Source organism: Sorex araneus, chromosome 9 (assembly GCF_027595985.1).
Source record: "Sorex araneus isolate mSorAra2 chromosome 9, mSorAra2.pri, whole genome shotgun sequence".
NCBI classification, from domain to species: Eukaryota; Metazoa; Chordata; class Mammalia; order Eulipotyphla; family Soricidae; genus Sorex; species Sorex araneus.
The window spans coordinates 10,046,143-10,061,978 of NC_073310.1; the positions used below are offsets into that span (position 1 = coordinate 10,046,143).

At 60.1% G+C, this 15,836-nt stretch overlaps 2 protein-coding genes across 3 annotated transcripts in view; one reads left to right on the forward strand and one right to left on the reverse strand.

Annotated features, from left to right (window-relative positions):
• Window positions 1-384: 384 nt before the first annotated feature.
• Window positions 385-7,915, forward strand: PRKAB1 (protein kinase AMP-activated non-catalytic subunit beta 1). Of its 2 annotated transcripts, none has more exons than XM_055147336.1 (7): window positions 385-821; window positions 3,282-3,445; window positions 5,122-5,215; window positions 5,351-5,465; window positions 6,077-6,213; window positions 7,059-7,127; window positions 7,226-7,915. In XM_055147336.1, the coding sequence occupies exons 1-7, from the start codon at window positions 663-665 to the stop codon at window positions 7,301-7,303; spliced, it is 816 nt and encodes a 271-aa protein (XP_055003311.1). In that variant the 5' UTR covers window positions 385-662; the 3' UTR covers window positions 7,304-7,915. The 2 variants fall into 2 exon arrangements, with proteins under 2 accessions (XP_055003311.1, XP_004611129.2); XM_004611072.3 differs by having other exon boundaries at window positions 387-821; window positions 6,080-6,213.
• Window positions 7,916-14,338: 6,423 nt separating this feature from the next.
• CIT (citron rho-interacting serine/threonine kinase) overlaps window positions 14,339-15,836 on the reverse strand; it is a 168,524-nt gene continuing 167,026 nt past the window's right edge. Inside the window, exon 47 of the mRNA XM_055147097.1 lies at window positions 14,339-14,822. Coding sequence (XP_055003072.1) covers window positions 14,799-14,822 — 24 coding nt within the window. The 3' untranslated portion in view covers window positions 14,339-14,798. The remainder of the gene's footprint in view (window positions 14,823-15,836) is intronic.

Genomic DNA, 15,836 nt, shown 5'->3' on the forward strand with positions numbered 1-15,836 from the left:
GAGAGCGCACGGGCGGGCTTGAAGAAGAGTCACCTGATGAGACCTGCGCGTTAGAAGGACCCTTGGGTGGCGGGGGGCTGTGTCCCGTGGGGCACCCCCTGCAAACTGCCCCCATCGCACTCAGCATCCCTCACCTGGGAGCCGAGCGCACGGCCCGCGCACTCGTGCGCCCCCTGCCGGCCTGCAGCCGCCTCGACCCGGCTCCGGCCGCGGAGGGGACGACTGCGACTGCGCACTCGCAGGTTTCTTTTGCCCCCCCCCCCCGCTCCCCCCGCCTCCCGTCCACTCCCCGCAGAGCCCTAACCGGAAGCGGAAGTGAGGTCGCGCCAGCCGCGCGCGCGGCTCCGGCCGCCGCCTCCCGCCGCCCCCCCCGCCCGTGCGGCCGCGCCGGAAGCGGAAGTGGCCGAGCGCTGGAGGGGAGAGTGGTTGGGAAAGGCTCGCGCTGGGTCGCCGCGACTTGGACGCGCGCCGCGGCCGCCGCGGCAGGTAAAGCGCGATTGTGAAACGCCGCTGGCCCCGCCGCCCGCCGCCCGGCCCCGCGCCCGCGCCCGAGGGGTGTGGTCCCCTGCGCGCGCGCCCCCGGCCCCCGCCGCCGCCACCGCCTTCACCGCCGCGCCCCCGCCGCCGCCCCCCGCGCCCGGGGGTCCCCGCCGCCCCTCGCCATGGGCAACACGAGCAGCGAGCGCGCCGCGCTGGAGCGCCAGGGCGGCCACAAGACGCCCCGCAGGGACAGCTCCGGGGGCGCCAAGGACGGGGACAGGCCCAAGATCCTGATGGACAGCCCCGAGGACGCCGACCTCTTCCACCCGGAGGAAATCAAGGTGAGCGCGGCGGGCGCGGGGGCTGGGCGAGGACCCCCCCCACGCCCCTGCCCCGGGCCCGGTGCGTGCCCAGTGCCCCGGGCCCGGGCGCTCCGACCCATCGGTTACCGCGCGGGTGGGTGGGGAGCGAGCGGTCAGTTGGCCAGGCCCGGTTAGGCCACCAGCTTTGGAGACCCCGGCCGGGAAGCGTCAGCATCCCGCCCCCCCTACCCACTCCCGAGGGCTTTGGGGCGTCTCGGGTGGGCCCTGCGGCGGCCCGAGCGCGCCCCTGGGGCCCCGGCCGCGCGCGCACGGGTTCAGGTGCTCGCCCGGGGCCAGGGGCCAGGCGGTTTGGTCCCCGGGCACCGCACCTGGCCCCAGGCCAGGGCCCGAATCGTCGCTGGACGCGGCCAGCAGCGCCGCCGGCTCTCGTTCCCCTCCGGGGCCGGCGGAGTCGGTCTGGGGCAGCACCTGCCCCCGGCCCCCGTGGCTAACTGTGACATCGTGGTTTTAGGGGGCCATTGCATCTTGCGGACCCTTTTCTCTGTGTGTGTGTGTGTGTGTGTGTGTGTGTGTGTGTGTGTGTGTGTGTGTGTGTGTGTGTGTGTGTGTGTGTGTGTGTGTGTGTGTGTGACACCCAGCAGTGCTCGGGGACCCCTCCCCGCTCAGCCCTGGGGGACCCGTGGGCCCCGGGCCTCTGGCTCGCATGCCCACGTGTGTCTCCCGTGCTCACAAGCCCCCGAGGGCATGTCCTAAGGCCGCTTCAGCCTCCTCCTGTCCAGGTGCCGGGCACCGTCCAACTTCATGCACGGTTTTTTCTCCGATTTTGGGTGGCCGTGTTGTTACTGCACGTTCTTCCTTGGACCGCGGGCTTGTTTGGGGTGGTCCTTGGGACCTGCAGTGTGGGGGGACTAGGGCCCAGGTGCTGCCTCCAAAGCGAACACTTCACCCCCTCGAGCGGAAAAGCCTGCTTTCCTTGGGCTCTCCTTACCTGATTGGAACCCGTCGCATTCCTGAAAAGTTTGCAGTGCGGAGCGAATTAGGAATCCTTTTCCTCCAAGGACTTGACTTCCCTTCCCCCCGTCCGGAATTGTTTTGGCCTGTAGACGGCCACTGTTTAAGACCCCATAATAAGCCAAGTGCTCTTGTGAAGAAATCGTTGTTTTGTCACTGCTCCAAAACTTTTTTTTTTTTTTTTTTTTTTTTTTTTTGCTTTTTGGGTCACACCCGGCGATGCACAGGGGTTACTCCTGGCTCTGCACTCAGGAATTACCCCTGGCCGTGCTCAGGGGACCATATGGGATGCTGGGATTTGAACCCGGGTCGGCCGCGTGCAAGGCAAACGCCCTACCCGCTGTGCTATCTCTCCAGCCCCACTGCTCCAAAACTTTTTAAAGAAGTGTTGAGCATGCAGTTGGTCCGTGAAGAACGATGTTAAACAGCGTCCATTCTTACTGCTATTGTGAATTCTTAAAAAGGACGAATGTCCCCAGATACTATAAGATAATCGTAGACTCTTTTAACTACATCATTTAGCCATTTGGGTTATGGTTAATTAAGTTTTCGTTGGGAGTGAGTGCCATCTGTTAATTAATTGGTAGCTCTTTCCGAAGCTCAGAGCATCTTTAATTTGGAATGGTTAGGCTAGGAACCAGCTTGGCACTGTTAGTGGCCCCTTCCAGCGTAGAATTTGTCCTTATTTAAAGTCTTGGGCCAGAGAGCTGTCACGGGGGTTGAGGTGGCTTGCCTTGCGTGTGGCGGACACCTTGCGTGTGATCCCTGGTCCTGCTTGGTCCCGCAGCATCTCTGGGAAAGGCTCTCGGACCACCCGTGGGTGCGGTCCCCAAGCCAGATAACACCTTTGGCTTCTGACTGGGAACAGTGTAAAAGATCCACAGCCCCCTAAATAACATCCAGAGTTAGTTTTCTTTATTTCTCCCTTATTCAGTAATTCCTCAGTTTCCCAGAAGTGCCCAAACTAAAAGTCATGTTGACTCCATCCAGTTACTAACATTCTCCTTTGCCTGGATGGGTCTCCCCACTCCCTCCCCCCAATCTCAGAATCTGGATTTGCAGTTTTCCAGTCAGCAGATCTAGAATGATCCCTGATAAATTCACATATACTTCAGATCTTGCTTAATGGTTTCAGGGAAACAGTTGACATTTCCAAAGCTTTTCTTGGAGTCTTTCCATCCTTGATCCCAGTGAGATGATTCTGCTTGCTTCTGGAGGTAGTTATTAAATACCGAGAGGCTTGCGAACTTTTTTTTTTTTTTTTTTTTTGCCACAGACTTCACAGTTAATCTCAAGAAACGGTTTTTATCTCCATTTTGCAAGCAGGGGGCCGGGGGGGAATGGGCGGGGTGAGGAAGTCAGCGTGCCCCGGTAGAAACTGAGGCAATACCAGCTGCCACTGTAGAGCCGGTCAGTTTGGGGGGCCCTCCCGTGTCTCCCGCCCCTGAGTAAACTGCTGTCTTTCAGGCCCCGGAGAAGGAGGAGTTCCTGGCCTGGCAGCATGACCTGGAAGTGAATGATAAGGCGCCTGCCCAGGCCCGGCCCACCGTGTTCCGCTGGACGGGAGGTGGGAAGGAAGTTTACTTATCTGGGTCCTTCAACAACTGGAGCAAACTGCCCCTCACGAGAAGGTAATTGCCTGCCAAGTGTTGGCGTGTTTGTCTTGCTTTTAAAGTGCTTGATGGGCTGGAGCACCGGCACAGCGGGTAGGGCCCTTGCCTTGCATACAGCAAACTGGGGTTTGATCCCCGGCACCCCAGTATAATCCCCCAAGCCCACCAGGAGTCAGCCCTGAGGTGTGGAGCTGGGAGTAAGCCCCGAGCACAGGGTAGGGCCCGAACCTCTCTGCCCACCCATCTCATCCCCCCAGAAAAAAATGATCACGGGGGTTGACGGAAGCACGTCGATAAGGCATGGGTGCAGCGTGGAAATATGATCCGCCGTCTTCATTTCATCGGAGACGTCCTCGCAGCCAGGAGACACCCGGTCTGGCGTGTCCTTTCTGGAGGAGGAACCTCTCTCCCGTGCTCTTCCGTTTCCCTGACACTCAGTTTGCTTCCGCTACTCAGCTGCTACACGGGCGTTTGCTCTGGCAGAGCATCTGACACCGGGAGAGCTCCCCCTGGGCTAGAGCTCTCCAGAGAGGGGGGTGAGTCCACCCTGGCAGAGCTGACCTGTCCGGGACACCTGCGCCCCACTGGTCAGCCCAGCAGGAAGGACATCCTGCCTCGATGTGCCTTTGGATTCTGTGCATCGCATTTGTTCGAAGGGGACACGCCAAGGCGTCACGAGCAGAAGCAGAGACGAGGGCGGGGCTCCGGCCGTCTCTGCTGTCAGAGCAGAAGCTTCTCCCTGGTGAAGCCTCCCTGGGGGCTCGTGGTGAGAGGGCAAGATGTGGCAGTGCAGGGCCAGGCCTGGTTCTTGTTGGGCACAGCTGCATTCCCCCCGCGCCCCCCCCCCCCCCGGCATTTTGCATCACACCTGGTGATACTCCGGGTTGTTCCTGGCTCTGCACTCAGGAATTATGGAGTTTCATCCTGGCAGTGCTCGGGGGACCATATGGGATGCCAGGGAGCGAATCCTGGTCGGCCACGTGTAAGGCAAATGCCCTCCCCTCTGTACTGTCACTCCGGTCTCATCACACGTCCATCTCGTCCATTCAAAGTAAAGAGGAAGCAAAATTTCCCTCGAGGTGATTTTTTTTTTTAACTGCTTGTGTAAGTTGCTTTTAAGAATTCTCTGCATATCCTCTTAAATGGATCCCCTCTCCTGCCCACGGCAGAACGACAGGGTCAGATTCACGGCATGGTATTTTTCTTGGGGTGTCGCGTCCCAGCTGCCAGGGGGTGTCTGCTTGCACGCCGAGGAGGACGGGTGCCGTGTGTCCTTGGTTAACCTCTGGCAGGTCGGAAGAGGGGTCCTGGGGCTCGAACAAAGTGAGGTTTTTTTTTTTTTCCTTTTTGGGTCACACCCAACCATGCTCAGGGGTTACTCCTGGCTCTGTTCTCAGCAATCACTCCTGGTGGTGCTCGGGGGACCCTATGGGATGCCGGGAATGGAACCCGGGTCTGCCACATGCAGGGCAAAAACCCTCCCCACTGTGCTATCGCTCCGGCCCCCAAAGTGAATTTTCAGGGAAACCCCGTGTCTGCCCGTCTCCCCAGAGTTTGTCTGGGTGGAGATGCTGGGTTGCCTGGTCAGGTGGGAAGCGTTTCTTCTCCTGCCGTGGGACGCTTGGTTCCATGGCTGCTCCCATGCATGAACTCGGGGCCACCCGCTGAGATCTTGCCCTTCCTTTTCCTTCCAGCCACAACAACTTTGTCGCCATCCTGGACCTGCCCGAAGGGGAGCATCAGTACAAGTTCTTCGTGGACGGTCAGTGGACACACGACCCTTCCGAGGTACTCCCCAGCCCTGGTCCCGTGGACGGCGGCCCCTGGGGGGGAGGTGCCCTCGTGGGGCCGAGCAGGGCCGGTGGTGAGCTCAGGAGAAGCCAGAGCCCTCGTCCACTCAGGCGTCTGCCCCTTTCTCCCCAGCCGATAGTGACCAGCCAGCTGGGCACCGTTAACAACGTCATCCAGGTGAAGAAAACGGACTTTGAGGTGTTCGATGCCTTAATGGTGGACTCCCAGAAGTGCTCCGATGTGTCTGGTACGGCCCTGGCGATTTGGTCCGTGTGGGCCCCAGGGGTCTAGGCAGGGGCTGCTGTCACTCATCTGTCCCACCCCGGCGGATGCTTGTCCCTTCCAGGGAGCCCCCGGGCTCGTCGGGCCTGGCAGACGTCCAGCCCCGGGGTGCTTTCAGTCCTTGCTGGTCATCTCCGTCCCCAGTCCGGCCGCCTGGCCTCAGGATGCTGAGCTCGACTTCCTGTCCGGGGTGCGGCTGGGAGGCCCTGGAGGGTTGTTTGGGGTCAGGAGGAGTCAGCCCCTGGGGTGCCTGCCAGCTCTGCCCACGTGGGTGCCCCACAGTCGCAGCCTGACAGGCGCTAACCGGACACCTCGGGGACCTTGGCCGGCGCGTGTGGTGCGTTCACACCTTGTTGGATTCCCTGGGGGGTGAGAGGGGGCTGGGCCCCGCAGCTTCCGTCTCGGCCCCCTCTAAACCTGCCGCCCAGTTTCCAAAAACACTCTTCTCCCGGCCTTGCTCTCCGTCCTGTGGCTTCCAGGCACCAGGAGAGAGGGGGCGCCCGGAGGGGCCGGGCAGCAGAGGGCAGGGGCTTCCCTGTTCCTCCAACCCCCGGGCCGTGTCTCGCCTTCTCCCAGCAGAGCTGTCCAGCTCCCCGCCAGGCCCCTACCACCAGGAGCCCTACGTGTCCAAGCCCGAGGAGCGCTTCAAGGCCCCGCCCATCCTGCCCCCACACCTGCTCCAGGTCATCCTCAACAAGGACACCGGCATCTCCGTGAGTGCGCCCCATCCCCGCCACCCCGGACTCTAGAACCGCATCCCCTTGGCGGGGGCTCTCCAGGCTCACGTGATGACAGGCTGCTCGAGGGGGGCGGGTCCAGGCCTGTCTGCCCCTCCCCGGGGTCTCTTCCCATTGTGCTGCCCCGGGCATCCCCTGGTCCCGCCTACCCGGCCCCACTCTGCGGCGCCATCATTGTTAGAGGCCACCAGCTCTGCAGCTCTGGCCAAGCTGCCCCTGTCTCCGGGGCTGTTTGGGGACCGGCTCTCCCCTGCTTGTCACTGCCTCACGGAAGGCCTGCTGGCGGCCCACCGTCATCTGTGTACACACACACTCTCACACACACACACACACACACACACACACACACACACTGCATTGCAGTGGGTAAACTAGGGACACCCCCCCCACCTTATTTGTGTTCTTCATCGCAGTGAGTAAACCTAGGGACACACACACACCAATCTGTGTTCTGCATCGCAGTGGGTAAACTAGGGACACACACACACACACACTGCACTGCAGTGGGTAAACTAGGGACACACACACACACACCCATCTGTGTTCTGCATCGCAGTGGGTAAACTAGGGACACACACACACATCCCACCCCCTCCCACCCCCAATACTTTAAAGGCCGGAGTAAAGCCTGACTAACCAGAGAGTGCAAAGGAGGGGTGGGGGTCGATGGGTCGATGCCTTGTGAGAGAAAAGTCAGAGAGAGGGGGGAGGGAGGGGGGAGGGAGGGAGAGGAAGAGAAGATATTTCCAGAGTGTGTTTTGGGGGAAAGGGCTAAGTCGTGGCTCACGCCTCAGTGCTCGTGCCCACCTGTGTGCCCTCAGTGTGACCCGGCCTTACTTCCGGAGCCCAACCACGTCATGCTGAACCACCTCTACGCGCTGTCCATCAAGGTAAGGCCCAGCGGCCGCCGTGAGCGCGGCCCCAGGCTCTGGGCCCGCGGGGCGCCGTGGGGGCCGGGCCCGCCGCTCACTGCCCGCCTCTCCTCCAGGACGGGGTGATGGTGCTCAGCGCCACCCACCGCTACAAGAAGAAGTACGTCACCACCTTGTTGTACAAGCCCATATGAGAGCGGGGAGCGGACGTGCGCCCTGGGACCCCCGCGCCCCCCGGCTCGAGGCGAGCAGCTTCCCCCCGGGAGGAAACGGACTGTCGTTCTCCCCTCACGCTCTTCCTAAGACATTTCACACCCGCTCTCGGCCGGCCGGAAGGTTTGTTCCAGCCTCGGCGGCTCCTGGCACGTCTCGGGCCGTCGGGGGATCTCCTGGCTCCGTGGGCCCCGGGCGGAGGAGGGGGCGGCAGGAGCCCCGCCCCACGCAGACAGCCTCCGGCCTCCCGAGGGGGCACGTGTGGGGAGCTTTTCCCTTTTCTCCTGAAACCAAAAATGAGCACTAGCCGAGCCGCTGGTGAGAGCTCGGGCAGGCAGGCAGGCCACACCGAACTTCTCACTGATGGGTGTTTTCTAAGGCCGCCGGCTTGTCCCCCGTGGCCTGGCCCAGGAGGCTCCGTGAGCAGTGCTCTTGCCTCTTAAAATCACAGCAATAGATTGTGCCCCCTCTGCGCCAGGGGGGTGCCATTTCTATAGAAATGAGGATCTGATTTCCAGGTGAACTTTTTCAGACGTTTCTTACACTTTTGTGCACTCAGTACTTCGTGGGTTTTTTTTTCTTTTTTTTTTTTTTTGAACACAACTAGAGATGGTGGGCTACGGCCTCATCGCCCCCCTCTAGACTCAAGGTCACGCCAGCCGCGCTCAGCAATAATCTGTTCCTAGAACAGACTTTGGAAACCAGCGCCAGGCCTCGCCCTTCAGCTGGCTGGGCCTTTCAGTCTCCCCGTGACGAGGCGACAGTTCCCTCGCAGGCCTGGGCACAGCGCCCTTGTCCCTGGCCAGCCTCTGCCACCCTCCTCCTCAGCGGAGAGCCCCGCACATGCCGCCGCTTGCTGTGACGCAGGGCGCTGGATGGCAGCCCCCCCCCCCATGTCGGGGAGACCCCCTGGACCAAGGCCGCCACCTTCCCCCCTGCCTGGCCGCAGGGACAGGCACACGGGACAGGCACGCCTCCCAGCTTCCCGTGAGCATCAGGTAGATCTGGGTCGGGGGACCCATCTTTTGTTACTGTTTTCAAGACACGGATTGGCTGTCACCTGGCCATGCGGGTTTCAATAAAGCTTTGTAAAGAATCCCGCCACACGCGCTCTTCGGGAAGCTTCGCTCTCACTCAGGCCTTGGAGGCCTTTTGGGAACACCCCTCCCCCTACCCCACCCCCACCCACTGGTAGGTCACGAGGGGAGGCCTAGGGGTGCCCGCAGCCAGCAGAGGCTCTTGGGGTGGTATGCTGGCGGCAGCCCAGGTCAAGGTGGAGGTTTTACCCCAACTAGCTCGTGAAGAGTCACGGGAAACGACCCGCGGAAAGTGCTTGGGAAACGAGAAGGAACTAGGGCCAGCCATCCTGCTCAGCGTGCTACCGTTCTACAAGAAGATGGAAGGTTCCAGTATCCCGTTAAGCCTTTTCTCTCTGAGCATCAGGAAACACTGAAGTTACGTAGGTAGATTTTTGAACCACACGCCGCAGCGCCCAGAGCGTAATCCTGTGGGTTCAGGGGCCCAAAACCAGGTCGCACAAGCGAGGCAAACACCTTACTGTGCTGTGCCTCCAGGCCCTGGGCACCAGGAGGCACTGGCATAGACTTGGGAAATTTGGTCACGTGGCCCACTTACGGGGGAGCGACCCCGGCTCCCGGGAAGGAGCAGAGGGTACGGGCGCTAAGGTGCTGGCCTTGCATGCCACGGGCCCAAGTTGGATCCCTGCACCAAACACGGTTCCCCAAGCACCATCGGGGGTGACAACTGAGCACCGCTGGGTGTGGCCCCCAACCCAGAGCACTAATGGGTAATTAGTACCCTGACCCTCAGGGCAACCTGCGTCACCTCTGCCTCTGCCATTCAGTGGGTATGGTGCCCACTGAAAAGCCACACAAAGGAAGTCCTGTAAGATTCAGAAGGCTGGCCACAGCCTGGTGAGTTTTTGCACTCAAAGCACAAAGGACACCCCTCTTTGACCAAGCCCCGGGGCAGAGCCGCACGGGGAACCCCGGTGTTCCATGACCCAGCAGTGCTTTCTGTGAGTAACGGGTGAGGACTGGTACCAGGTTTAAGCTGAACTCAGGTAGGCACGATCTTCCCTCTAGTCATACACGAATGAACTCACTAGGCCACAGTAAATTCCTGAGCCGCGGCCAGTACTGCAGGGAAGTGGAACCCCGTCTCCCCGTCACGCGTCACAGGAGCACCGCAAGGCTCCTTGTCCCTCTGCCCGTGTGTGGCCTGGAGAGTGAGGGCTGTCCAGGACAAGCCCTGACTAGCTGCATGATCCGATCCAATCCCATGGTCTCTGGCGTCCTTCACACCAGTGCCAGATGGTCCCACTTTTTTTCTTAAGAGTGGCCCCTGGCAGTGCTCCAGGGGGGCATCTGCAGTGCCTGGGATTCAAACGGGTCGTGGGTGCAAGGCAAGTGCCTTAACTCCTGGGCTCTCCAGCCTTCCTGAGGGCCTGTCAGGTCACGTGGGGCGCACACAGCCTGTCAGCAAGAGTGGAGTCTGACCACAAAAGGGAAGTCCGGGGACCCCGAGAGGGAAAAGCTTGCTCGACTAGGAGCCCTCCGAGGCCGGGGCTGAAGGCTCAGAGCCGTGACTAGCCACAGCCTCGTCATCACGGACGAAAAGGCTGAAGACGGCTGTGTTAGACGGCTGCTATTTCGTTTCCTCTCGGCCCGCTCGCCCAGTCCCCCGCCCTCCCAGTGCTATCAAAACGGTCTGGAGGAGCTGAAGACCCCACTCCAGATCACTCAGACTCCATCCAGGGCCAGAGGCGGTTCGATCGGGCTGAGTGCAGGCTTTGCATGTGGGTGACCCACATTCCATCACTGGGATTACCCAGCATGTGTGGGAATAGCCCCTAAGCCCTGCTGACACGTGGCCCCCCCAACTGTTAGCGCCTTTCTCTTGGGGCAGTGCAAGCACCTGCCCAGGACTAGTCACCCAGCTAACAGGAAGGCCCTGCTGTGTGCAAACTCAAGGTGAGGGCCTTCAAAGAGCCGCCCGGGCGGAACCCCTGGGCTGTGCTAGCTGCTTGGGCTCCGACAACCACCTCTCTGGGCGCCTGGTGCAGCTGGCGCGCTGTTACCTTTTCTCTGCACCTGCGTGAATCCTTCATGTCATCCTGCAAACCCAGTGGCCTTGGAGAACCCAGGAGACAGCTCCCAGCCCATGTACCCGAGGCCAGCCTGATTCTGCTTTTATTTTTTTGGTGGTTCTCTGAAAGACAGCCTGAGTGGTGTTTTAAGTCATTTTCCAAGTTCTTTTTTTCCCTCTAAAAGCTCCTACAGGGCAAACAGTTCCATTAATCATTAACCATTAATCCAAGCCGTCTCCGCTGTCCTCCCAGCTTGGAGAACATCAAGCTTCAGCATCTGATTAGGCAAGCGATAAAACACTCTTCTCATCTAAACACTGCGCGCCTCCAGCCAGTCTCCAGGCTTGGGACATCAAAGGCACTATTGGAGCTGCCAAGAAAGCAAGTTGAGGTTCCCCCCACCTGACACCACGGGTGGGACAAATCTTTGTGATGGGTGAGGGCTGTCTTCTGCAGGGTGGGATAATCGGCACCGGTTGCTATGCACCCCTGCCCCTCCCCCCGCCCCCAGCAATGAGAAAGGTGCAGATATCTGTCTGAAAGGGGGGGGGGGTCAAGTCCCCCTGAGGGCTTAGCTGCCCCTGCATCCATCACGGACCTCGGTGCTAGTGCACTCTCCGCAGCAGGAATGTTCAGAGGAAATCACACTCAACTCAACACAAGTCCTAGCGCAAATAACCTCTGTGACCCAGGTCCCCTGTAGTTTTCATGGTCATGAACCTTGCTCCATGCGCATTTGAGGTGGGGGTGGGGGCATCTCCCAAAGGGAGCTCGGGAGTTTCAGAGGCCCCCACCAGCAGTTCTCGGTGGAGGGTGACAACTGCTTAGCAGCAGGGCCTGGGGGTCAGCCAAGGAGCCCAGCAGTGCTGGGAGCCTCCAGGCCTGCCTCCAGTGATGCTTGGGGGCGCCCTGTAGTGCCGGGATCAGACTGGTCAGGTGTGCTAGTCATGCCCTAGTCTGGACTATCTCCTGACTCAGTTGTGCTCAGGGGGCCATAGAGGATGCCGGGGACGGAACCGGAGTTGGCTGTGTGGAAGGCAAATAGCCGTGGTACAGTCATTCTGGCTCCCACTACAACACCTGCTAAAATAATTAGTATTTAACGACCTTTACCAGTAAGGCATTTTTCCTAGCTTAATTTCACTCAATATGGGGCAGTTTTTTTTTTTTTTTTTTTGCTTTTTGGGTCACACCTGGCGATGCTCAGGGGTTACTCCTGGCTCTGCACTCAGGAATTACCCCTGGCGGTGCTCAGGGAACCATATGGGATGCTGGGAATCAAACCTGGGTTGGCTGCGTGTAAGGCCAATGCCCTACCTGCCGTGCTATTGCTCCAGTATGGGGCAGATTTTTAGCCCCAATAGTGAAGTAGAAAAGAGGAACCGAATTGCAGCTAGGGTTCCTGTCACAAGCCCACGTCAGATATGGCTCCTGTCATAAGCTGTACCACTGGAAGATCGAAAATAATTGAAAGTAACAGGAAACCTGGGGGTGGGGTAATCACCCTTCCCCAAAACCGATGTTTGGATCAAGCACAAGTTTAAGTGATCATAGGGGAAAAAACGCACCTCGCAGCCTCTGAGGAAGGTTACCTTGGTCCCGGAGCACTGCTGCAGGCTTCTGAGCTGATCTCCTTCCTCTGAGAGAGTCTTGGCGAGGGGAACTCCCCGGCGCCAGAGCACGAGCAGTGGAAGGCACGTGAGGGACCCGTTTTCTGGCTAGTCGCATCTGAGAACGGGGCCGTCGTCAGAGTGACCCATCCAGCGGCCTCTCGGTGGAAGACGCGTTCCAGCTCCGTAGCACGGCTCGACCTGAGGACCCACCTTCTGGCCGTCCGGTCTGCCGAGTGCAGGACCGCGTTCCCCATCCCAGAGGAAAGGCGAGGACGCTCCCATCCCGGCCCCGGGACAGGCCTCGGCTAACTCTCTCTGGGGCAAAGAAGAGGCCAGGGCACGCGAGCAACGTTTGAGATCATCGCTTTATTTCACTATTGTTCAACGACAGTGTCCGGTTCCCTCCGGTGGAGCTCGGTGGTTCCGCATCTTCTTGCCCCTCGTTCGGAGTAAAAAAGGTAATGAAGTAAAAGCCTGTACTTCTGGAGATCTAGAATTGTATTTTAGGCTAAGAAGCTGTTGCCTGCCATTTTAGATTAGACTGTTTTCTTGCTGGCACCGGGGGGGGGGGGGGGGGCCGTGAAGGCGCCCACCCTGCCTTCCAGTGAGGTCGGCCCTTCTGCCGCTGCCACCCTCGGAACCAAAAGGAAGTGTTGAAAAATGCACCTTTTACAATAAAAAAGTAGAAACCAATTCAATTTCCTTTTTTTTTTTTTTTTTTTTTACGAATATAAAGTTTCTTGTAAATATGTACAGTCTTTCGAGCTAGTTCTAGAGCAGGAAGCATGTCACAGGTGAGACGCACAATATACACGGGCTCCAGGAGCCTTCCTCGTGGAGAGTCTAAAATGAAATGCCGAGACTGAAAGACCAGTTTTCAGTGACCTTTCCAAATACTTGTGGACCAAGAGACAAAAGGAAAAGAAAAAGAAAGAAAGAAAAAAAAAAAAAAGGAGTCAGCAAACATTCAGTCGGTTCTGCCCTGGGGAAGGGAGGGGATGCGGGGAGACCTCAAGACGCCAAGCAACACGGGCACGCCCGCGGCAGACTCCACGGGGCGCGGAAAACATGGTTCGAGGGCTGAGTTTCAGACAAGAAAGCACTTAGGTTAAGAGACGAGCAGGAAGGAGCCGGGAGGGGGCGGGGAGTGCAGTCTGGGGAGGGAGATGAACTCTGGACACGTGGGTGGCAGCACGGGGGAGTCGGGGGGCGCCGCTGTGTGGGGGGGCCCCCACCTTCCAGCTTCCCTAGGACATGCCTTGTTGTTGGAGGCGGGCCTAAGAGTCATGGAGAGTCTGAAGCAAGAGATAGATGCCTTGTGGGAGGTTAAAGGCAGAAATAAGGCCGCTAGTTAGCTTGCCAACTGCAAAGCCTCTAGGTTGGTTCTTTTATCAGTTGCCAGGAATCTCGGACTCTGCCAAGAGGGTGGAGAGAGTCGGGTGGGGGCAGAGCCGCACTGCACCTAAGGAGGGCGTCCCGGCCAGGGTGGAGCCGCGGCGGTGCCAGCTCCGGCCCGTGGGGTAGCCCTCGGGAAAGGCCCTGCGGGCACGTCACAGTTTTGTGGGCTGGAAGCGTGCTGCTGGAGTCCAGCGGTGGGGGGGGCGGGGGGCGGGGGGCGGGGGGCTTGCTGGAATCCTTCTCTGGTCGTAAGGCTTGAGCGTTTGGTTTGTCGTTGGTTCAGTGCTACGGACTGCAGCGTGGGAGGGTCGGGGCGGGGGAGGGGGGTCTCGGTTCGGCGGTGGGCGCTACGGGACGATGCGACTACAGCGGCAGAGCGACCCGCGCGGGCGGGGGCGGCACATGCAGAACTCCCGGGCGGGGTGGGGGGGGTCTCTTCCCGCCCCGGGATGGGCAACGACCTGCCGACAGGGTCAGGAGGGGGGGCCCGGTCCCCTCCTCGACGCAGAGACCGACCCAAGCTGGCGGGGCTGACGCGCGTTGGGGGAGGGGGGCAGCGGGCCGGGGAGGGGGCGCTGCGGGCGAGGAGGCTGAGCTCCCCGAGGCCCCTCGGCCTCTGTCACTGCCCTCAAGCTGAGGCCCGGGGACCTCCAGACCTTCCCCTCCTGGGGTGTGGGGACAGGGCAGGCGGGCGGGGGTGGGGGGTGGTGGTCAGGGCCCTAAAAGGCAATGAGAACGGTAAACATTTGGCTAAGATGCCCCCCGCCCCGGGAGAACGGGGCCACTCGGGCGGAGGGTCGGTCGGGGACAGGAACGAGGCTGCGTGAGCGCGCAGGGGGGCGGGGCTCTTCTACGGTACATTCCGGGGGCGAGCGGAGAAGGACCACCACGGCGAGTCGGGGCGAGTCACGCCAAGAGAAGTCTGTGGTCTTTTCAAAAAGAAAAAGGGGAGAAAGGAGGAACCCCGCGCTGAAAGCAGCAGCAGCAGCAGCAGCCGGGCGCAGGGCCGCCGTCGCCCCGCGTGGGAGCCTGACCCTGTGGTCAGCGGCGCGGGCTGGCTCGCCGCCCCCCCCCCCCCCACGGACGGGCGTGGGGGTGGGGGCGCTGGGGCGAGGGACAAAGTCCATGAACGCTTGGAAAGAGGAACAGAGTGCGAAGGAGAGCTGCAGGAAGCCTCCTCGGGGCTCAGCCCCCCGCCCCTCCTGACGCAGGGGTGCCCGGGCCGAGCTGGCTCGGGGTCCAGCCGTGCCACGGGGCAGCTGGGCAGGTGGGCGCTGGGCTCCCCTTCAGCAGAGTTCCCGAGTGGTTCAGTGTGTTCCCGCGGACGGAGATGAGGAGTTGGTCTCTGGCGAAGGGTTACACAGAAGACTGATCCCAGACCTAGGAGCAAGGCAGGGAGGCGGGTTTCAGCCCCCGGGGTCCATCGGGGAAGAAACCGCATCCCCTGCCCAGTGCCCCGCGCTCTGGACCACACAGGCATCTGGGGGAGACTGTGCCCGTCTCACCGGGAACCCGGAGGGGCCAGGAGAAAGCATCCCGGTGGCCTCTCCTCTCTCTCCTGCCGGGGGCACCACTGCAGCCGGAGCACCAGCCCCGGGGGGGGGGGGGCAGGAAAGTGGCTGTTATCCAGAGGGCCCCCCCCCAACTGGCAGGACAGACCCAAGCATGCAGGCCCTCCCCCCCAGGTTTGGGGGCCCTGTTTCCCACTCCCCTCCCTCTTCACGACCCCTCAGCCCAGACCACACACATGAGCACCCACTTCCCAAAGGTTCGGAGGTCTAGAAGGCAGCCCCGGGCAGCTGTGCAGAAACACCCTAGACGGGTCTGTGTGTGGACGCCTGCCTGCGTGCCTGCCGGCAAGTGTGAGGCACAAAACACCTTACGCCGTGGGCCGACACCAGAAGGGCCCAGAGATGGCTGAGCACAGGCTCAGCAAACCGTACCCCGGGGTTCATTCTCCGGCACCACATAGCCACCCAAGCACCCCTGAGCACCAGGCCAGGCGTGGCCCCAGGACTCAGAAAAAAATAATGGTGAATACACTGGAGCATTGGTGAGGCTCAGGCCCTGAGCACTGCTTGGAAAGAATCACCCCACCAAAAAAGAAAGAAAGAAAGAAAGAAAGAAAGAAAGAAAGAAAGAAAGAAAGAAAGAAAGAAAGAAAGAAAGAAAGAAAGAAGAAAGAAAAGAAGGAAAGAAAGAAAGAAAAGAAGGAAAGAAAGGAAAGGAAAGAAAGAAAGAAAGAAAGAAAGAAAGAAAGAAAAAGAAGGAAAGAAAGAAAAGGAAAGGAAGAAAGGAAAGAAAGGAAAGAAAGAAAGAAAGAAAGAAAGAAAAAAGAAAGAAAGAAAGAAAAGGAAAGGAAGAAAGGAAAGAAAGAAAGAGAGAGAGAGAAAG

Coding starts and splice junctions, on each gene's coding strand:
- PRKAB1 (XM_055147336.1), top strand. CDS start 663: ATGGGCAACACGAGCAGCGAGCGCGCCGCGCTGGAGCGCCAGGGCGGC. Junction 3,446..5,121: donor AAACTGCCCCTCACGAGAAG/GTAATTGCCTGC, acceptor TTTTCCTTCCAG/CCACAACAACTTTGTCGCCA. Junction 5,466..6,076: donor GAAGTGCTCCGATGTGTCTG/GTACGGCCCTGG, acceptor GCCTTCTCCCAG/CAGAGCTGTCCAGCTCCCCG.